Here is a 22,343-nt window from a genome sequence, read left to right as displayed (position 1 = left end):
GATAAAGCCATTATAGCAAAAGTGGGAGGGACGCGAAGACAAGATCAACAGTTGGCTCGGTTGAAAATTTGGGGCTCAAAGCCTCCAAATGTCGATCCCGTGAGAACTAGGGTCTCACATGTCCATCAACCAGGGCCATGACAGTCCCACTTGGCACATCAGCATCGGTTACCTCCCGGTAACACAAGGCTAGACCGCCTTTGAGGTGGCATGCAGATCTTCATCAGGATCCAAGACTGAGGGGATTTCCTCCTTGCAACAAGCGTCTCCTCTCTGCTGGCAAGTAGCTTGAGGAGGGGCGCACCCTTGCTGACGACAACATCCAGAAGGAGGCTATCATTCACATTGCCTCCCAGCAACGTGGTGAAATGCAGATCTTCGTCAAGACGTGTCCTCAAGATACAGATCTTTGTGAAGACAATCACTAACAGGAACATCACCCTAGGGGAGTACTCTCACACCACTGACAACGCCAAGGCCAATATTACTTCACGAGAGCACCCAAGGACTGTGTGGCTTCCTCGCACCAACAACTTCTTCGGCATCAGTACCCCCTTAAACGGCTCCTGCCCCAACAATGACCCGTCAACGCCACCCAGCATGCCCGACGGGCGTGACAGCTACACCTATCACAACCTACGGTGGCGAGGCTAGTTCACAGGCCTACCACAACCTACAACGGAGTGGGTGAGCTGTCGCGCGAAGAGCACCACCGCACGGCGGTTAGATGAAGACCAGGGTGAATCATCACCCCCTTTTTACCAGGCGCATGACACCTCACCATCGACGTGTCACGGTAAAAAGGGCTTCACCAGCATGCAATGTGAAAAGATAGGTGCCTCACCTACCCGACAAGGGTCCGGCAACACATATACCTGCATTTAATGTGGTAGGAACACAATTGTACTCGGCTAATGTGGTAACCCCTTTGTGACTATAAAAGGAGGACCCTAACCACCTAAAAGAGTTGAAACATTTCATACCATGGCACACCACAGAGCTAGGGCATTTGTTGTTCCCGACAATAGCAGCACTCTCTTCTTCCTCCTCAAGCACTTCAGAGAGAAGGACTCTAGCTCATCCAATGTAATCACCATCGTCCTCTAGTTAATACAAGCAACAGAATGTAGGGTGTTACGCTTCTGAGCGGCCGAACATGGGTAAAAAGCACTGTGTCACCTTTTGCTCATCATCATGAGTTAGGGTTAGACTGTGAGTGTGGCAGCCCCTCTCCAAGCAAAAAGGGGGGCGTCCCTCGCTCCCATGTGTAGTGCTCGCACACACGACACCAAATGATTCCAGTACCTAGTTAACTTGAGTAAGTGCCGACTCACTGAAAATTTCCCTTTTTCATCTTACACTTGGACAATGCCTTGGATATCTCATATCTTTCAGCTCTTGCCTGCCGCCCAAACAAAGTCAGCTACGCAATTATCTCATAAGCATTATAGTTTTCAAAATGTTTTTGAAGTTCTGGCTCCATGGGTGCAAGGATGATACATTGTACTGCTTTGTAGTCGTTACTGTTGGGATGATAAGCATTTGATCATCCTGAGTGGAGTCATCTAGTGGAGCGTCAACGAGAATCTGCTCTAGAACATGTTTTTTCTTAGCACCTTCGAGGACAATCCTCGGATTACGGTGCCAACATGTAAAGTTGTTGCTAGTTGCAACTATTTTTTTTCGAAGAAAAGGGAGTTGTGCAAAGGTGGGATTGCATGCCATTTTATCTACAACGAAAATGCAAACACACTTAGAGACTTGTTCATAATTTATGCATCTCAAAATAATAATTAGTTAGAGTATGCTCTCACTAAAATCATATCCCTCATTATTGATTATTGGCGATTCAAGATCCACGACTCACTTACTCCGGCATTAATGTGACATCACTGATGACAGAATAAAGAGATCAGTATGTCAGCATACTGATTATATCTCGCATGATTCTTGCTCTCCTTTCGATGGGTATGTTCCGAACTTCAAGACGACCTTGAACTTGTCAAGACAACCAAGTGGTTTGTTGTGCAAGACGGCGCTGCACTTTGATGAAAACTAATTACTTGATATTTTTTCTAAAGGATCACCATATAAAACACGTCTATCGCACATTAAACAAGCTGCATAAAAATGGATTAACATCACAAGCAATTTGTTATTTAGTGACATGGTATAGCCCCTTATGTTGAAGAAGTTTGGATCGTCATCGAAACCTTCTTCGTGAAATCCTATCATGGCGGTGTTTTTTAGGATTTTTTTTGTCGTGGCAGCAGTTTTCGTTATGCCTGTATGTCGGTGTATCAAGAATGGGGTCCTTAATTCCCCAAACTTATGCACAGGGAATAGTAGCCTTCCCGATGGCAAGGCTTGTCGAAGGATAACAAAAGCCGAACTCAAGACTAGATTACAATAACTAGAAAGGAGATCTCCAAGACAGAGATCAGAAATATTGAAGATACAACTCGAAGACCTGGCAAGATCCTTGCCGGGGAGAGCTCGCCAAGATTCCAGCCCGACAAGCTCCGAGCCCGGCAAGAATCCCACTACCATGCCACTGCTCCACCTCATCGGTCAGGTCGTCACTTGTCGATTAGCTGTCGAGCGGGGTAGGTAGTTAAGTGAGACTTATCTGAGCACGTGACATCTCATCACTGAATATACAACTTTAATGACACCTGTCCAAATGATGTGTCAAATGAATAAAAGGTAGATGGGCGAACGACACAGAAGGAGAGACCAACCTTGCCGAAGAGCTCCATCCACAAAGACACCTCATAGTGCATTAAATGCATTTGTCCTAACCCATCAGAGTTAGGTATTTATCATTTTGCCATTGTGGTGGCCCCTTAGTCTATAAAAGGAGGCCCATGGTTACCTTAACAAAGGTCGAAACCCTGTCCATTTGCACACGTAGCAGCACTTTCTAGGCACCTTGCCGGACTTGCGCTCCTTGTAAGTGGGCTCATACACATCCAATACACGAAGCGGGAGTAGGGTTTTACGCTTCACAGCGGCCCGAACCTGGGTAAACCTCGTGTGTTCCTGCGTATAATGGTGCGATTATGTAGGCAGTTCACTCCGGTCTTTTCCATGTATTAGTTTGCCAGCACTATAGAGGTTGGAAACAATCATTGTAGTTTGACTAGGTGAATGCCCGTACGTTGCAACGGGATACAAAATATGGAGTATTAAGAAATGATAATCAAGGTCATAATTCAACTTCATGGGTATTACATTTAACTTCCACCTCCACTATGACCAATGTGCACTTGAAAAGTATTGCAGCCTGTTTGTTTCCACAGGGTACATATAATCATGTGAATGCATCAAGCAAATGCCATCCTATTTTCTAGCATAGGACTGGCTCCATTCATCTACTGGGACCACTATACGCCCCGTTCCTTCCTTTTCATTGACATCTCCAAACAGACCCTCTTGGAAGTAGCCCCACACTACTAATCAAATGCACTAATAAGGGAATTGGTACTACTGACATGATAAATAACGTGATCTAAAATAAACACGAATTCCTTGGATATGAACTATAATAATCAAATGAGAAGTTGGATCTGGGGGATCTTGAATAAAGCTGGATCGGTGACCCCAGATTAAAGAAAATAATTGTACAATGAAATAACAAAGAAAAAGGATATGCTTCGACGAGCACCGCAATATCCGCAATGGAAAAGCTATTGTGACACAAAAATGGAAAAACGTTGGATTCAATGGATACTTTGTAATGTCTCTATGAAGTAAGGGCAAATGATAACTTGCATGAACTGGTTGTAAAATTAGATTGCAGCCAGCGGCAACAAAATCATAGCGAAGGTTGATGCGCTTCCTACAACACAAAAAAACAGAATAGACCGTTAGAGAGCAACATAGGGGAACAATAAAGGGGGAAGTAGAAAGAGAACCCGAAAACAATAATCCACTTCGGAGCCCGGGTTCAGATGAGCCCGGTGAAGTAAAATCGCAAAAAATACAAAAATAAATCAAAAAATCCAACCCAAAAAATTGCAAGCGAGATGCGCATGTGCGTGATGTTCGTGCAATTTTTGGTGATATTTGGACATTCGAAACGTGCGCGGCAAAAAAGATAAATCTGTACTGTTTCTGAGATGTTTCTCTCAAACCGGTTTTTTTTTGCCACGAGCTCCTCGACTTTCCAAATGTCACGAAAATTTGCACGAATATCATGCGCCTAAGCATCTTTCACCATAACTGTTTTGAATTTGTTTGATATTTTAAACGCATTTAGATGAGCCTGGGATGTGGGAGCCAAAACTCTGCTCTCATGAGACGTCCTTCCATGACCTACATCCGCACAAAATAATAAGAAAATATAAAGAATGCTCAACATCCCGTTAATTGCGGCAACACATGATCTTAGGCATGGTTGTTCTGCAACCTGCAGATGTGTATAAGAAAACCCAGTCAAATAACCAGCCCACTTGAGCTTCTACTTGGCTAATCCTACAGTTATTGCCATAATCCAATAGTTGTCAGCTATCTTACATATACTATATAACCATTCATATACTATACTGCATCTATTTATTTTGGAGATCAAACTTGATATAAGCTATGGTTTACGCAATTCACAAAATTTGGGGTGTTGTCTCAAGTTCTTAAGTCGCCAAACACTCCATTAACTACAAGTTCACTGGTTCTTGTTGTCCAAAGAAGTTTATTGAACTCGAAAAGATCCAACATTCTAAGAAATTGGGCAAGTGAGGAAGCACAAAGCAAAGGTATACCTTGTGCTATGTGTCAACGAATCCACTTGGAATCCAATTTCTCTATGGGGGGCTCTCTGGGAGCTTTGTTTAGCTTTGGACTGACCATGATTTCTGGATTATCAGGCAGAGGTACAACATTCTTTATAGAAGTTGATTGGCTTGGGCCAACAGGTTGTTTCTAGCAGTTGATGCGAGGGAACTTCTGGGCACATGAGGCACATTTGAGTTCATGAAGACAGATGATTTTTTAATTTGTGTCGTCTCAGGTTTATCACAAACTTTACTTATGTCAACCTTGCCATACTTCTCCGCATAAACATGGCACACATCTCTGCTTTTTGGATATCATCTGCAGATAATGGTCTGCTATTATTGTACATATGCTCCTAGCAGAATGAGCATTCTTCCCGGCAGCTTCCCGATTTGGATGTTCTATAAGTAGAACTTTTCTTCTTTCTTTGGACTCTATAAATTAGCTATAGAAATTGAAACACGCAGTGTGAACTATGCTAAATGTCAAGATAAGTAAAGTAACGGAGTACAAAATTTAATTTGAAGATGACAACATGCACAATTATATACTTATTATTATTTTTATTACTCATTAACCATCCAATTTACACAGTTAAAACAACGGGTCTATCTAGGACACATCTAGATGTGACATAGTTGTGTCACATCTAACCTGATGTCCACTATGCTTGTGGTTTATTTATTTTTTGTCTCAGCTTTTTTTTGTTCCTTGTTGCTAGATTATTTGTGGGAGCTTAGATGTGACATTCTCAGAAAATATCTAGATGTGAATTAGACAAACTGTAAAACAACAATAGACAGCAAGACTGCCTTTTTCAGGACCTATGTGTCCACAAGCTGTAATTGAAGAGAAAACAGAAAAGAAAGCTATTAGTCATACAATTTTAACCAGACACAACACACATCAACTAAGGAGAAAATAAAAATTTAGGATTTCCTAAAGAGTCCTTATAAGACGTGCAAGATACTTATTAAATTACCAAAAAAGCCACCAGATCTTAGTACTGATTAATTAAGTAGACACTACTATTTGCTAAGAATGAACTATAATATGAATGTGACTGGAACAATAAAATATCCCATGATAGCATATTGTAAACACACACACGCAACAATATGTTCAGAAAAGAGAAGTAAAACTGGTAGCAATCTACTATAAACATAATAAAAGGATACTTGTCTGCTCAGGACTCTTTTTTATACGACTAATTAGCAGAAGCAGTGAAGCAGCAGTAGAGTTTTCTTGGGCTCAGACTTTCTGCACAGTGGAACATAGATCAAGTGGAACATGGGCCGACGTCCAAGAATGCTGATGCTGGGTTGTAGTTTTACAGATAAACAGAGCAGAAAGTCAGACATGCATCTGGAAATCTTGACACACATACACCATCGATGGACAAAATACCTTCACGTGACCAAAGCCACCACCAACATGGAAGTACAAGAAACGCGCCGCACACTCCAGTGCCTCTGCAAACCGCTTGCTCGAGGCCGCCCTCGTCCCACGGCTGCTTCTAGGCCGTCATTGCCGTGCTCGAGCAGGATGTTCCGAGACGTTGTCTGTCATCTGCCGTCGCGACAGGACCAGGGAGCTCGCGGCTCATGGCAGGAAAAGTCAGGATGGAGGTTGGACGAGAGAGAGAGAGGGGTCCGAGGCGACTTCAACAGTGGCGGCGAAGGATGAGTACGGATGCAAATCAGTGCGGCGGCGCGGGAAGGAAAACGGGGCGTGGACGAGGGGATCGGCTGCTCCGAGCCTCCGATCTGGAAAGGAGAATCCCAGTCCCTATTTTTTGGGGAGGAAGTAAATGCCATTAATTGGGGCTAAAAATCATGGCAAGTGCGGGAGGAGGGAAGGACGTGCGGGAGGGGGAGGTCGGACGAAGTGGAGGACGTAAGAGGGGAGACGGATCCTTATGTTTCTTTTAGGTAGTAGAGATTACCAATTGTTTGATACTATAGCTCATTCTGAACTATCAGTCACGATTCATTGTTTTCTACTCTAGTGAGATGCCAAAGAAAAAAGATGGTTATCTGATTTTTACTAGCAATAGACGAAAATAATACATGGGCATCTTCAAGTATGTGCATTACGTTCACGTGGTTCTACTGATATTATTTTTGTTGCAGACAGAAGAAAATGGAACATGAAGTTGACCAGGCAGGTAATGCTCCTCACGTCCTTGGCTTAGCTCAAGAACAGGTGGGATGGAAGCCTCCTCCAGATGATTATATCAAGATCAATGTTGATGCCAGCTATGTGGAGAGTATTGGTGCGGCCAGTGTGGGGGTGGTTGTTAGGAACTCATCTGGTGAAGTTATTATTTCTTCGTGGGACTTTCTGGGTCAGTGTTGCAGCATGAACGAAGCCGAGCTACGTGCTTGTCTGGCAGGCCTTTATATAGGTATTACTCTTCACCAATCCATTATTTTGGAGACTGATTGTGCTTTTGTCCGTTCTTTCCTTGCAAATGAGAATCTTGACAGGTCTCCGCTCGTTGATCTGAAGAAAGAAGCCTTGAGTATATTGACGATGCTCAAGAATTTTAAAATTGCAAAAATTAATCGGCAGGCCAATAAGGTGGCGCACGAAATTGCGAAGTTTAGCTTTATAAATAAATCTGATGGGATTCTTCTTAATAGTGTTCCGCCCTGTGTGGCGAATTTTGTAATGAATGATTGTAATAACATTATTAATTAATTAATATAGGGTTTTTTTTAAAAAAAATTGTACAGTGACATGGGAGGTCATGAATTCGTAACATGTGATGAAACTGGGAAATGGAGTGTATATTTTATTCTGCCATAATGTGATCCCACAAACACTCTGTCATGCCCGGAGTCACAAAACACGGAGCCGGATCCTTCGACGTACTGTAACTGACGTTGTCCCACTGACACGTGGGGCCTGGTCCACATGTCAGTGAGCTGACAACACATCAGGGGAGCCGCGTCCCAAAAACATACGCATGACACGCCTACTGATTCTTTTTGGATTCACATTATCAGTATGTTATAGAACACCTCAGGAACACAAAAGTTCCAGTAATTCCGTTTTAAAATATGTAGCGGAAGCTGGCAGTATTATGTCTTTTGTGTCTGTCGGAGGGGGTTCTTTGAACTGTTGAAAATATGCCCTAGAGGCAATAATAAAGTGGTTATTATTATATTTTCTTGTTCATGATAGTCGTTTATTATCCATGCTATAATTGATTAATTGTATTGATTGAAAACTCAAATACATGTGTGGATACATAGACAACAACATGTCCGTAGCGAGTCTCTACCGGACAAGCTCGTTGATCAAAGATGGCTGAAGAATCACAATTATTGCATATTGTGACTTGCATTTTCATCATAAGTGGATGGCTTTGAGGCTGTAAAAGTTTGTAAAGTGGATTTTCTGCTCGAGGGCGAGGATTAACATGTCCGTAACGAGTCTCTACCGGACAAGCTCGTTGATCAAAGATGGTTGAAGAATTCACAATTATTGCATATTATGACTTGCATTTCATCATAAATGTCTGGCTTTGAGGTTGTAAAAGTTTGTAAAGTGGATTTTCTGCTCGAGGGCGAGGATGTATGAGGGATGCGGCGAGGAGAAAAAAGAACAAGATGGGTGTATGTTGGTCGTTTTTTTGCAAAATCTCAGAAAATGCAAGTGATAAATATGTTGGTTCCCAATTTGCGTTTGTAAAAACAAGGAAGTAAAAAAGGCGGGAGCATGGATCGAACTCAAGACCTGGTGAATATGACAAGCGAATCCAACCAATCGACCTGAGTGGCGACACAGCGAAACCCTAGAAATACAGGTACATATAGTAAGTTCATATTTCGCTTACCTATTTAATATGTTTCCTTCCGCAAGTGAAAGTGATCGGTTCCGCGCCGCCTCCCTCCCCAGGAGCCGCCGCCGCCCCTCCCAGCCGTCGCCTCCGCCCCCGCCCCCGACCTCGCCGCGTCCCCTCCTCCCGCTCGCTCCCCCTCCTCCAGCAACGAGGAGGAGCGGCCGGTGCCCCCGCCCCCGCCCCCGGGCAGCCACCGCCTCCCCGTAAACTCATCCGCCACAAATCCACGGCCGCGGCGTCGGGCGGGGCCGTCGGGGCGAGATGCTGCGGCAGGAGGAGAAGCTGCGCTGCACCAAGGAGCCCTTCATCGAGGATGTCGGCACCCGAAGGATGTAAGGATACTGCTTCCCACCCCCTTGTCGCGTGCTCGTCGTCGTGTTCGCTGCTGCTGCGGCGGCTGCCCGCTCACTGACCCCTCGCCCTGTTTCGCTGCAGAAAGAGCATGCGGTTCAGCATGTTCTCCGGCAAGGAGATACGCCAGTCCGCGGAGGCGCAGGTCTGGAACAACCGGATCTACGAGCCCAACATGAAGCCGGCGCCCAACGGACTGCTAGACACGCGGATGGTAATCTCTCGCCCCATCCTCATTGATCAATTCAGGGATTCATGTGTGCCTGAACAACTGAGTGTACTAGCTAGCCAGGCATGCCGCTCTGTTTGCGCAATGCATTGTTTTGTATTATCGGTTTACCGTGGCAAATTCCAGGGAGCTGCGAACAAGCAGGGGGAGTGCGGCACCTGCCACGGTTCGTACACTGAGTGCCCAGGCCATTTCGGTTACCTGAAGCTCGCGCTGCCGGTTTTCAATATTGGGTTCTTCAACAATATCCTGGATGTAGTCAAGTGTATCTGCAAGGTAACACTGAGGAGAAGCTTGCATGCCTTGGGGTCTGCGATCAGATATGCTGTGATTCTTATACTTGTTACCCCGTGCCTTTGCAGGGCTGTAGCAGGGTCCTTCTTGTGGAGAAAGATCGCCGAGAGTTTCTGAAGAAGATGCGACAACCTAGAGCAGAGCCACTGGTCAAATTTGCCCTCATGAAGAAAGTGAGGGACAAATGCAAGCTATCCCGTTGCCCCTGGTGTGGATTCATAAATGGCAAGCTTCCTTCTAATACTCGTTTTCCTCCTATGTTACTTGTTGCATGTAAAATTTCCCTTGGGAGTTCCTAGTAACGAACTGGTTGGATGTACAGGTGTAGCTAAGAAGGGCAGAATGGGCTTGGTAATTGTTCATGATTGTAGCAAAACTTTGGACGGAAGTACAGAAGAGCTCCGGTCTGCGTTATCACACAAGAAAGAAAAACTAGCCATTACTTCAATTCACACATTGGACCCTGCAACTGTTCTATCTCTTTTCAGAAGAATGATTGATGAGGTGGATGCCACTCTGTTTTCGTCTTACAAGAGTATTTATTACTTTCAGCCGATTACCGCAGTACATAGGACATAGGTTTATTTCCTGTGTTTTTTACTGTCGCACTTCAATATTCTGCAGGACTGTGAATTGCTAAACCTTGGTGATAGGCCTGAGAAACTTATCATTACAGAGATCGCAGTGCCACCTGTGCCTATCCGTCCTTCCGTTTTTGTTGGTGGCGGTGGTGGTAGAATGAGGTTTGTTCTTTGGCATCTTGAACTTATATAACGGCGTTTCATCATAACCACATGAATGTCATGAACTGTCTTGCTTCTCGCAGCAATGAAGATAGTATTACTTGCATATTGAAGAATATTGTTAATACAAATTCCATCCTTAAGGGGACCCTTCAAAGTGGTGAACCGCTTGCGAAGTGCTTTGTAAGATTACCCAGAGTCCTTCACTCGTTTTTCTTTCATTTCTCTTATATTTACCACTGTTTTCTTTGCCTCTACGGAGTGCTACACATGTGTTATCTGAAATTTTCATTGCATTCTAGAAAGCTAGTCTTCCTCTATTTGTTTATGAAATGCCCAACCTGAGAGCTGATTGTTGGATACGATGATGAGGTCTGCTCAAGAGACACTTTAAATATTTGTTGGTTGTATGGAAGTGCTGCTCAGGAAATATAATTTATACGCGGCGTGAGATAAATAGACATTTTTGCTAATGTAATTGAATATTTAGTAATAACTTTAATCATTAGTGATCACTTACCATCTATCTGCCTGTATGGGCTGGTAGCTGGTGCATTATCAACATCACAGTCCAAACAATTCTGTAATTTAGACATATAAAACGGCAAGATATTTTACACATTCTCTTCTATATTATGTACCTAAGTAAATAACTCAGAAGTGCTGTTTGAAGCGGAAACCTGATGACATATTTATGCTGTAATATTTACATCATGATCTTTTCCAATCTTGCATTACTTTAATCTGATTAAAGTGTAATTTCATTTGGAAACTCTAGCTCAGTTTTCTCCTTTGTTTCTTTCAAGGATTGCTGGCAACACCTTCAGCTTCAAGTTGTTGAATATATCAATAGTGACGCCCCTTGTCTTATTGACTCACAACACCGTGGCCTTATTCAACGACTCAAAGGTAAGACAGGCCGTTTTCGTGGGAACTTGTCCGGAAAACGTACGGAGTACACCGGAAGGACTGTCATATCTCCTGACCCAAATTTGAGGATAACAGAGGTACTTGTCCATATATGGTCAATGTTCTTTATGTTCACTCTCCAGTTGATTTTGTATGTCATTACTAATTCAAACTTATAGAAATTTGAGGATAACAGAGGTAACCATATTTGGTCGATGTTCTTTATGTTCACTCTCCAGTTGATTTTGTATGTCATTACTAATTCAAACTTATAGGTGGCTATTCCTATTTTGATGGCTCGAGTCTTGACTTATCCTGAAAGAGTTTCATACTATAACATAGAGAAGCTGCGTCAATGTATACGAAATGGACCACACAAACATCCAGGGGCAAATTTTATATTACAACCTGATGGAACGAAGCTGTAAGTTGTAATTTTCTGAATTACTTAATTTTTAACAAGTTCAGCTTTCATACTTTGCTGTGGACTACATTTTAGGCACTTAAAGTACTGTGATAGAAGGATCGCTGCTCGGGATTTGAAATATGGCTGTATAGTCGAAAGGCATTTAGAAGATGGCGACATTGTCCTCTTCAACAGACAACCGAGCTTGCATAGAATGTCAATCATGTCACACAGGGTATAATGCTCTATTTTTTTCTTCAAGAAAACACAACAGCTTTGCGTTTCAAAGCATTGATAGAAAAGGAGAGTTTATGTACACGCCTGATTAGGCTGTACTTGTTGTACTAAATGATTTGTCTCACCTTTGGTTCCTTTTTTATCGAGTTCAGGCAAGGATAATGCCCTGGAGAACACTAAGATTTAATGAGTCTGTATGCAACCCGTACAATGCTGATTTTGATGGAGATGAGATGAATTTGCACGTCCCACAGACAGAGGAAGCTCGTACTGAAGCACTTATGCTTATGGGGGTAGCACTTGCAAACTCTTCTTTTTTAGTTTAATATTTTTGTTTTGCTTTGGATGCACTAACACTAGTTTGATACCTGATATTTAATTTCACAGGTTCAGAACAATTTATGTACCCCTAAGAATGGGGAAATACTGGTTGCTTCCACGCAGGACTTTTTGACATCTTCTTTTCTGATCACGAGAAAAGACTCCTTCTATGACAGGTCTTCCTTTACTCTCTTATGTTCATATCTTGGAGATGCAATGGAAAATATTGATTTGCCAACACCAGCATTAATTAAGGTAATATTTTCTTTGAATTATTTTTCTTTATGGCTATATGTTCTCCATGCTTTAATGTTTATTGCAAGCATCAAAGTAGTTATATAAACAGTTATGCCATTTGTGCTTCTTCTAATGTTTGTTAAAAGTAGATACATCATAAAATAGCTAATATATTTGCAAAGTATTAATATGGAAACGAGGCGCCCTCACTCTGAGTTGGTACTTCTTTTCGGAAAGCAAGTTTCAGCATTTTTATGCTTAACAAGAGACTTTAAATGGAGCATGTTTTTTCTTGTTGCTCTGGAATGACTATATATCTGCTCTTTTGCAGCCTATTGAGCTTTGGACTGGTAAACAACTATTCAGTGTGTTAGTACGTCCTAACGCATTTACAAAGGTCTATCTGAATCTTGGTGTTAGAGAGAAAATCTGTACGAAGAAATGCGCTCTTACTGTCGAAGATAAGACATCTGAAGCAGTACATGATGCAATGTGTCCGAATGATGGTTTTGTCTACTTCCGAAACAGTGAACTTTTATCTGGGCAAGTTGGGAAGAAAACTTTAGGTGAGAACATTTTATAAGTTTGTTTTGATTTCTAGTTCGATGATTCATCTAAAGAACCATTTCTTGGGATTAGAAGGTTGAACTACTGTTCTAGTTTTCTATGCGTCTTAATAAAATGTTCTGTTTCTACTGCATAATTTTTCTTTTCATTGTAATGCTTCAGACTATTTTATTTATATGCCTGAGTGTTGAAAATTGTTTATTTGATGTAGGAAGAGTAGTTTTTCGTCTTGTCTTGTAAAATAAACTATGTATGTTCCACCCAAGCAGCAAACTGTTATTAGTCTACGCTACCATGCTTCACTTTTGTGCAATAGCCGAACCTTACTTTGCAATGATTTCGCTCTTGAACACGCCCCAAAGCGCATGTCATATTTCATTAGAAGGAGAACGCCAGGAAGGCGCAAAATACAATTATAACTAAACAACAGAAAAAAGCACAGAGAAAAGAAGTGATGCAAGAGCATCGAAAGCAAGCTAAGCTAACAAACTAACAGAGCTACCAAAAGACAACCAGAGAGTGGTCAAGGAAAACCCACTCCCCAGCTCAAGCTACCACTGCATCTGGAGGCCTAGCGTGAAGTGGGAGCAGGCAAAGCGCCTTTGCTCCTGCCAACTTTCAGAACTTCAGCTGGTTGTCTGACCATGCATCCTTGAAGACGGCGCATTTCTCTTGCACCAGTCTCCAAAGAGTGAGTGATCAATGATCTGGAGGCCCTCACCTTATCTCCTGGATACGACGTAGTTTGTAAGGAGATGGGAGATCGTCTCATCCTCCTGGCTTCACAGAAGGCATTCATCTGGATGTTGTAAGCCATATGCTCCAAACAATGTGCAGTCCAATAGCAATTGGCTGCCCCTAGCCAAACAAATATCTTGCACTTAAGAGGCGCCCAACATTTGCGATGATAATCTCTATTTAGCTTTTTTTTCTGCTTGCTAGTTTCTTTTTGGTTTTCATGGCTTCTTATTCTTTATTTCTTTTGCAGTGTTAGATAGATAATTCTTGTTTTTTTTGGGCTTTTGAGCATTCTGTTTTGGGATTTACTTGTATCTCTGCGTCATTTTGACATGCTCCTTAATGTTAAATGACACACATTTTGATGCATGTTGGAGAAAAAATTCAGAAATTATACTACAGAGTTTAGGATGCAAGTGCAAAGCTCAGGATTGGACCTTGGAATTGTTTTTTGGAGGAAATGGGACCTTGGTATTATTGATGTATGCCAATTTATTGACTGTATGAAATAGTGCATTGTATGGTCATATCTAAATTATCCATGTCAATCTAGATTCCAGGACATTATGTATCGTGTTCTTGGGATATTTCCTTCTTTTTCAGGAGTGTTAGTTATTCATTGTCATAGCTCTGTCATGATGTACTCTCATGAATCATGCCATAAACCACATATAACAGATGGTGTGCATTTCAGCACTCACATTAGCAAATAGCATTATTCATTTGGCCTAGTATTTTTTATTTTCACTTTTCTTGACAGATTTGAAAGCAAACCAAAATTTGATTGACGTTTTGTCTTCCAGGTAATGGGAATAATGAGGGCATGTTCTCCGTTCTTATAAGAGATTATAATTCTCACGCTGCAGCAAGCTGTATGAATCGTCTGGCGAAGTTTAGGTGAGACTAGTTCAAAGATTTGTACAACATTATCCTTTCTTAATTATTTGTAATGTTGTACCATAGTACTAATTTTCTCTTATCCATTTGCTCAAGAGAATAAAAATGTGAAGGCACCATCTTTACTTCTAACTTGTATACAAATATGTTTCTTTTTCTTATTTACTTTCTGAGATCATACGTAAAGGCACCATCTTTACTTTCTTCTAACTTGTATACAAATATATTTCTTTTTCTTATTTACTTTCTGAGATCATACCTAGTACACATTTTTTCCAAATTCATATAGTGCAATTCTCATTGAAATTTTGCAGATTATCAATTGTATAGTTGCTTATTTCAATTGTGATTGTAAATTGCTATGCGAAACTAGTTTATGAAAAGTTTGTCCTGATCCAAGGTATTTACCTTTTCTCCTGCAGTGCAAGGTTCATAGGGAATCATGGGTTTTCAATTGGTGTGGATGATGTCCAACCAGGAGAAAGTCTAAATGAGAAAAAGGGGAAAACAATAGGAGAAGGATATCAAGAATGCCATGAGCTTATTGCTCAATATTCAAAGGGTGCACTCAAACCACAACCAGGATGCAGTAGAGCTCAAACATTGGAGGCTCGGATATCTGGTGTACTAAATAAATTAAGAGACACAGCTGGAGATGTAAGTTCTAACTGGTTTTCTTGGTCCATCCCGATTCCTTAACCAATTAGCTTCTGATTGTTTTTCTAGCCTGATTCTTTTTATACAACTATATATTAGGGGTGTTCAATTACGGGTTGGCAAACCCAACCAACCTGGCTGCTTGATACTCTAGTACAACCGTAGGTGTACTGTTCACATCAGCTGCTTGGAGAAAGCTGCTTTTGAACACCCTATATTGTACAAGTTGGAAAAACTTCGGCGTCAGATTCCTTCAGTCTAATATTTGATATTATGTTTGCAGTATCTCAACTTTGCAGTTTTACCTAGCAAATTTTCCTTGTACAGATCTCTTTTTGACTAGCCTGATTTTTTCAATGCACAAGTTTCTTATCACTAGCCTAATTTTTATTTTAAAGTGAGGATTTAGTGAAAGTATCGATAAATGATTCAAGTCCACTGGCGAACCTGTTGTGTCCATTTTCAATTAATCATACTTGTGCATTGAATGACTTGAGTTGAAACTTATTTTTTCAGCACTGTATGAGTACACTTCACTGGAGGAACAGCCCATTGATTATGTCTCAGTGTGGATCTAAAGGTTCTCCAATCAATATCAGTCAGATGGTTGTATGTGTTGGCCAACAATCAGTTGGAGGACGCCGTGCCCCAAATGGTTTTATAGATCGAACGCTTCCTCACTTCCCTATAAATTCAAAGACCCCCGCGGTAAGAACAGGACTAAGAAATATGATTTGCTCATTTGTGCAACCACTTTTTCTTTTCGTATGCCATGCACCACACACTTGAAAATTGGCTGAATGGTTATGTGAATCTTTATTTTGTTGAGGGCCCGTCAACTCTGTTGCAGGATATCCTGTAGAAAGATTCAGACTGTTAGGGCAAAATTAGCCAAGTACCATCACGAAGTTGTATAGATTTGAAAATTCCATCCACCCTGAGGATGACTTGTGAGGCATGTCCGCATGTGGCCCATGTCAGTGACACGCCGGATGATATTTTTCAACTAGTTTTTATCAATGACAGTGAGCAATCCATTTGTTCGTATAGTAGTAGTGTATTATTTGCATACGGCATTACATGAAATGACATTTGTAGTCAGAATTTACTAATTGATCTTTAATCTTTTTTTCTTTTCTACTTAGTCCAACTGCCATTTTATTTGTATTCAGTGTGTGGGATCATATTATTGTGACAACACATATGTATGTTCTCTTCAGCTAAGTTATTTTCTTTGTCTTCTATTTGCAGGCGAAAGGTTTTGTTGCTAATTCATTCTATACCGGTTTGACTGCTACAGAGTTTTTCTTCCATACAATGGGTGGAAGAGAAGGTCTTGTTGACACAGCGGTAGGTCTAAATCTAGATCATATTTTGGTTGCATACTACAGTATTACATATCAAAAATTTGTAGTCTATTTGAGCATAAAATATTGCTTCTTTGTACTAGACTCTATTGGTTTCCTCTGTTTCTGATCTGTAATTTAGTTCACTGATTGGGCCAGCCTGGCAGCTTAGAATGTGCAACTTTTAAAGATCAGATCATAACATTTCAGCTTACTAGTTATTTCAGTAAAGGGAAAGGGTAATCCCAGCCTCATCAAAAGGCAAGATACAGTAAGAAGACATCATCAAACTTCTAAAACCTGGAGTAGCATACATCAAAACTTTATTTTTTGGTATCTGCAACAACCTACCAACTATGTCAGACTTGGTAGCTATTATATGCTAGCAATGTGACATTATTTGGTACTCCCTCTGATCCAAAAATAAGTGTCATGGTTTTAGTTCAAATTTGAACTAAAAGCACGACACTTATTTTGGATCGGAGAGAGTACTATACTAACTTGGGGGCATATCCATTGTCCAATAGCCTATAGACATGAGCTACGACATGTCTTACTTTTCACTGGACTGATGTGGAATACACTGGGCACTGCCAGTTGACTCAATACGCCTTCTGGATACTTCAAATAACCTTTTTCTTTCAAAAACGTAGATATATCATTTTATTTCTTAGTTGGAGTCTGATATCTGTTTTTTTTTTCTTGTGAACTTCTAATCATAGGTCAAAACAGCAGAAACTGGATACATGTCCCGTAGGTTAATGAAGGGTTTGGAAGATCTCTCAGTTTTCTATGATCAGACAGTCCGCAATGCTAGTGGTGGTATAGTTCAATTCGTCTATGGAGATGATGGCATGGATCCTGTAAAGATGGAAGGAAAAGGTGGCAACCCCTTGAATCTGGACCAATTGTTTATGAAAGTCATGGTTAGTTCTAACATACATGAATACTTTCTTAGATTGATAAAGGAAAGTGTGCCTTGTGCTCTGTTCATTGACCAATGATGTCTTGACATTGTAGGCCACATGTCCTCAAAGGGGACATGAAACATTATCTCCTGAGGCAATCTCACAAATGTTAAATGATAAGCTCTCCGAACAAGACCCCTCAGCTGGTGGTTGTAGCGATAGGTTCAAGGAATTGTTAACAAAATTTGTCGGGAATCGCATCAAAATGCTGAGAAACACAAGGCGGGCACTTCACCTAGATGAAGATCATGTGGGAAGGAAGGACTCCAGCATTGAGGAGTGCGTTGCTGCTAATATTTCTGGCATAGCTGCAAAACAACTGCAGGTATGTATCATACTTTGCATTTACTAATTCATAATTGCTTTGTCAAAGTGCTGTAATCTTAGACACATCGCTTATATCCAGTTAGGCATGGTCAACAGTAGGTACAGCAAGGTCGACTTTGCTGTTGCTGGGAGTAGGATGTGATGTCGCTGGGTAATGTAGGAAGTGCCGTTGTTGGCTGGGTGTAGCCTGAGCCTTAGGCTTGTACCTAAACTTCTTTTGTCTATCTATGCATGATGTATCTGAGGCACAAATCTTCCATTTTTTTTCTCCAAGAAGAAAAAAAAATCCAGTCAGACTTTAGATCTCTCATTTAAATGCATGAGATTATCAACTTCTCTACCAGCAAGTAGATCAGTATGGTAACGGTTTACTGTTATGGTCCTTTATTGGTGTTCATTCATGTGTTTAGAGTTAAGCAACTGCATAAGTTGCATGCTGTATTGATCTACTTGTCAAGTTCGTAGGCTTTTTAAATTTCTTATATTAAACAAGCTGGTGGTTTATGCTTGTTGCTTGCCCCGCAAAATGTGCCTTGCTTTTTCTGTCGATGTCAATACCAAACTAGCAACCACTCCTAAATTAATTGAATGTAAATTTGTGAGCCTCTTTCAAGCACTTCAACTGTGATATGCTCACCAAACACTTCCTGATGCAACATTTTCCTAGTTTTGTTGAGAAATGAATCTTTGGTAATACACAGTACCACAGTAGGTAAGACTGGTTTTAGATCCGCTCCAAGGATTGTTATTTATAGTTTGTCCGTGCATTTTGTTCTTCTGTCGGTCTGCTACATGACTTGTTTTTTCCTTTTCCTGGCTCAGGTTTTTCTTGATACTTGTTTATCTCGTTATCACTCAAAAATAATCGAAGCAGGAGCATCAATTGGTGCAATCGGGGCTCAGAGTATTGGGGAGCCTGGGACCCAGATGACACTGAAAACCTTTCATTTTGCAGGAGTAGCCAGCATGAGTATCCTTTCTGTGCTATGTATTTAAGGAAAATTGTGGTGTTTTAACATGCTGAAGTGGGGCATATTCAGTTTCTTATCTGAAACTTTTTATTTAGGGGCCTGCTCTTGTCATTTATAGTTTAACAAATATAACATGATACTGTCAACAGTTCGAACAAGGTGGTTTTATGCCGTCACTATTAATATGGTACGATGTTGTGGCATACAAAGTCCGTAAATATAAACACATGATGTAGAATTCACTAGATTCATTTCCTTTATACTCCCTCTGTAAACTTTTATAAGATTGTTTAGATCACTAAGTACTTGTTTCCTTAATGAACACCAATAAAGATGTTACTCTTGGAGTTCCTCGCATCAAGGAAATCATCAATGCTGCTAAAAAGATAAGCACACCTATTATAACTGCAGAACTTTTGTCTGGGCAGGATGAGTCATTTGGCGTAAAGGTGAAACGTTGTATCGAGAAAGTAGTGCTGGGTGAGGTATATTTTTTCAGAATTTCTTTTAAAATTTTACGCGCACACAAAGAAAGTTTGGCTGCTTGCACTTTCCTCCTGTTATTCTTTTTAAAAGAACATGTTGCATATATAGATTATTTGTCATTTCCCAGGCATTAAATTATTTATGCATTATAGAAACTTTACAGGAGGCCCTGATAGTTATATTATATATATTGTAAAATACACAATTCACAAAATATGCGGATGACCATGTTCAAAGGACCTAGGGGGGGGGGGGGGGGTGGGCTAGGTTTTGCAAAGAGTACTACAAAGGCCTGAAAAGGACAGTCTAAAACAAGTTTATAGCAAGAAATTCAATCCCAGAATCAAGGAAGTTTGGGCTTTCGTTATTGATGCCGAAACTTTTATTTGTATTTGGCTGTTTTTATGATACTAAAATAACAAATATAATTATATTTTTTGTATGAGTTTTCTTATAATAATGTTAATAACTGTTACTTTAATAGCAAAATATTGCACTGTTAACATGTGTTGGCTTGAAGTGGAGATTATTCAATGATTTGTCTTGGTTTTAGTTTGTCTGGTACTGTAGTCCTTGCATCTCTTTTTCTACATGAGCATGGAAATGAAGAAAAAGCTATTAGTGTAACAGATATATTTTGTAAGGAAGCACTCAACTTGCTGAGAAGCCTTGTAATGCCTGAACAGGTGGCAGCAGCCATAAAGATTGTCTTGAAATCAAGCCAGCCAAATTTGGTTGTGAAACTTGATATGCAACGAATAGAAGCTCAGGGGTACGAAGGAATCAATGCCGACTCTGTGCAGCTATCAATAATAAATTATCCAAAACTCAAGTTAAAATCTCAGGTATGAATAACGCTTTGAGTTTGATGTGATACGTCCAATACGTTCTCTGTGGTTGTAATCATGGTATATGATCGCAGCATGTTCGTGTAATTGATGAAGCCAAGTTGAGAATATATCCAGATGGAACAGATAGATCCAAACTCCAGTTTGAGCTGCACAATCTCAAATCCATGCTTCCAAAAGTGATTGTGAAGGTAAACATGACGCGCTATGTTTTTTTTGGGGTACCATTATTAGGATGTTGCTGACAGTTTTAATCAATTCAGGGTATTCCAACTGTTGAAAGAGCTGTTGTCAACCCCGTTAAAGGACGTGACAAAACCATCGAAAGATATAACCTGCTGGTTGAAGGGTAAGACTTTTACTATTTATTCAGCTTAGGCGGCATGAAGTTTACTGCCAGTGAGGAGCTTGTTGTTACCTTTGCTGGAAAGTGTCAATCGCAAGAGCGCTCTCTAAAAAACTTCATGGACTGTTTCTCATTCCGTTTGAAAAAAGAGAGATCATGAGCTTTCTAATTTCTTTCTTTGTCAACCTCCATTCAATGATGTGTTGAAATATTTTAGCGAATTGCTTCTGGGAATCCTTGCTGTGAGTATTTTTGTGAGATGATATATGGTAACCAAGTACATTCATTGTGTATTACAGAACAAACCTGTTAGCAGTATTGGGTGCTCCAGGAGTTGACGCTATGAAAACACAAAGTAATCACATCATGGAGGTGAACCAGACACTCGGAATCGAGGCCGCAAGGAGATCTATCATCGATGAGATTCAGTATACATTTGAGAGCAACAACATGATCATTGATCTGAGACATATGATGCTTCTGGCAGATCTGATGACATACAAGGTACAGTAGTAGTAATCATCAATCATGAAACTTTGATCTTACAATTGCAATCCATCTCTGGCCTGCCTCATCTCCTTGGAAGACTAACGAGCATGCTGCCCTTGCCCGCGTTGATGCTCTGAGCAGGGGGAAGTCCTGGGCATCACGAGATATGGGATTGCGAAGATGAAGAGCAGCGTGCTGATGCTGGCCTCTTTCGAGAAAACTTCGGAGCATCTCTTCAATGCTTCATACGCCGGGCGTGAGGATCAGATAGATGGAGTCAGTGAGTGCATTATCATGGGCATACCCATGCAACTTGGCACCGGCATTCTCAAAGTTAGGCAAAGGTACGTGCGTGCATGCGGTCTGACCTTAAATTTCGCTGTGTGCTCCGAGATAGCAATGTACTCCCTCCGTTCCGAAATATAAGTCTTTCTAGAGATTCCAACAAGTGACTACACACGGAGCAAAATGAGTGAATCTACACTCTAAAATATGTCTACATACATCCGTATGTTGTAGTCCATTTGAAATGTCTAAAAAGACTTATATTTAGGAACGGAGGGAGTATATTGTTGGCAATGAATCCACTCTTAAGCAGCAAGACAAGCACATGTTTGATTGTTGTTTGTTTTTTGCTTGCAGGCTCGAGAGTTTGCCGGAATTTAAGTACCAGCCTGCTCCGATCATGTCGTCATAACACAGAGGCATACCGCAGTGAAAACCCATCCATCCGAAGCTGGAAGTCGGAGTAGCATAGATTGGGCTGTAGGTAGTTTTGAGGCGGCATGGCATGCCATAGGGAAGGCAAGGACATTTTTGGACAGGACCCGTAGCCACCGGGTCGCTTTAGCTTAGACAGGAAAACAGGAAAAAAAAGATGATTTTGATAGCATTTATACCAGTACTAGACTATTGATTATATCTTATCGATCTCCATAAAGATGGATACTGCTTAATTGTTACTACCTGATATGCTTTCTTTCTTGTGTGTGTTAATTTTGTTGGCGCGCCAAAGTTGACCAGCTTGAGCGTTGTTCGTCGATAACATAGTAGTATAAATTAATCAACTACTCCCTCCGTTCCCAAATATAAGTATTTTTAGAGATTCCAACATGTGACTATATACGAGTAAAATGAGTGAATCGACACTCTAAAATATGTTTATATACATTCGTATGCTGTAGTCCATTTAAAATGTCTAAAAGACTTGTATTTAGAAACGGAGGGAGTAGTTTGCTACGTATACAGTGCATGTTGTTGAGCTGATAATCAAAGAAGATCATACGAGAATCGAGCAATTAATATGCATCCATCAACAGAAGTCTTTGTTGGCTAGCTCATTGACCACCCAAC

At 40.9% G+C, this 22,343-nt stretch overlaps 1 protein-coding gene across 1 annotated transcript; it reads left to right on the top strand.

Annotated features, from left to right (window-relative positions):
- The first annotated feature begins 8,648 nt into the window (after nucleotides 1–8,648).
- On the top strand, nucleotides 8,649–21,955 carry LOC123080466 (DNA-directed RNA polymerase III subunit 1). The gene is made up of 27 exons (XM_044503393.1): nucleotides 8,649–8,955; nucleotides 9,059–9,188; nucleotides 9,330–9,479; nucleotides 9,566–9,722; nucleotides 9,820–10,001; nucleotides 10,122–10,240; nucleotides 10,324–10,423; nucleotides 11,047–11,247; nucleotides 11,425–11,573; nucleotides 11,649–11,790; nucleotides 11,945–12,085; nucleotides 12,180–12,368; nucleotides 12,682–12,916; nucleotides 14,459–14,552; nucleotides 14,975–15,209; nucleotides 15,726–15,917; nucleotides 16,461–16,559; nucleotides 17,278–17,481; nucleotides 17,576–17,848; nucleotides 18,673–18,820; nucleotides 19,155–19,306; nucleotides 19,994–20,152; nucleotides 20,230–20,346; nucleotides 20,419–20,504; nucleotides 20,801–21,005; nucleotides 21,132–21,334; nucleotides 21,633–21,955. The coding sequence occupies exons 1-27, from the start codon at nucleotides 8,885–8,887 to the stop codon at nucleotides 21,685–21,687; spliced, it is 4,188 nt and encodes a 1,395-aa protein (XP_044359328.1). The 5' UTR covers nucleotides 8,649–8,884; the 3' UTR covers nucleotides 21,688–21,955.
- The last annotated feature ends 388 nt before the right edge of the window (nucleotides 21,956–22,343 follow it).

The sequence above is a fragment of the Triticum aestivum genome, chromosome 3D, assembly GCF_018294505.1.
Source record: "Triticum aestivum cultivar Chinese Spring chromosome 3D, IWGSC CS RefSeq v2.1, whole genome shotgun sequence".
Lineage (NCBI taxonomy): Eukaryota > Viridiplantae > Streptophyta > Magnoliopsida > Poales > Poaceae > Triticum > Triticum aestivum.
Note: the sequence above shows the minus strand (reverse complement) of the source record. Positions and strands in the feature narration are given on the sequence as shown.

Bases quoted from the DNA above. Each gene is read 5' to 3' on its own strand.
- LOC123080466 (XM_044503393.1), top strand. From the start codon at position 8,885: ATGCTGCGGCAGGAGGAGAAGCTGCGCTGCACCAAGGAGCCCTTCATC. The intron at 10,002-10,121 runs GTGGATGCCACT...AATATTCTGCAG, and splicing joins TCAGAAGAATGATTGATGAG to GACTGTGAATTGCTAAACCT. The intron at 15,918-16,460 runs GTAAGAACAGGA...TTCTATTTGCAG, and splicing joins TAAATTCAAAGACCCCCGCG to GCGAAAGGTTTTGTTGCTAA.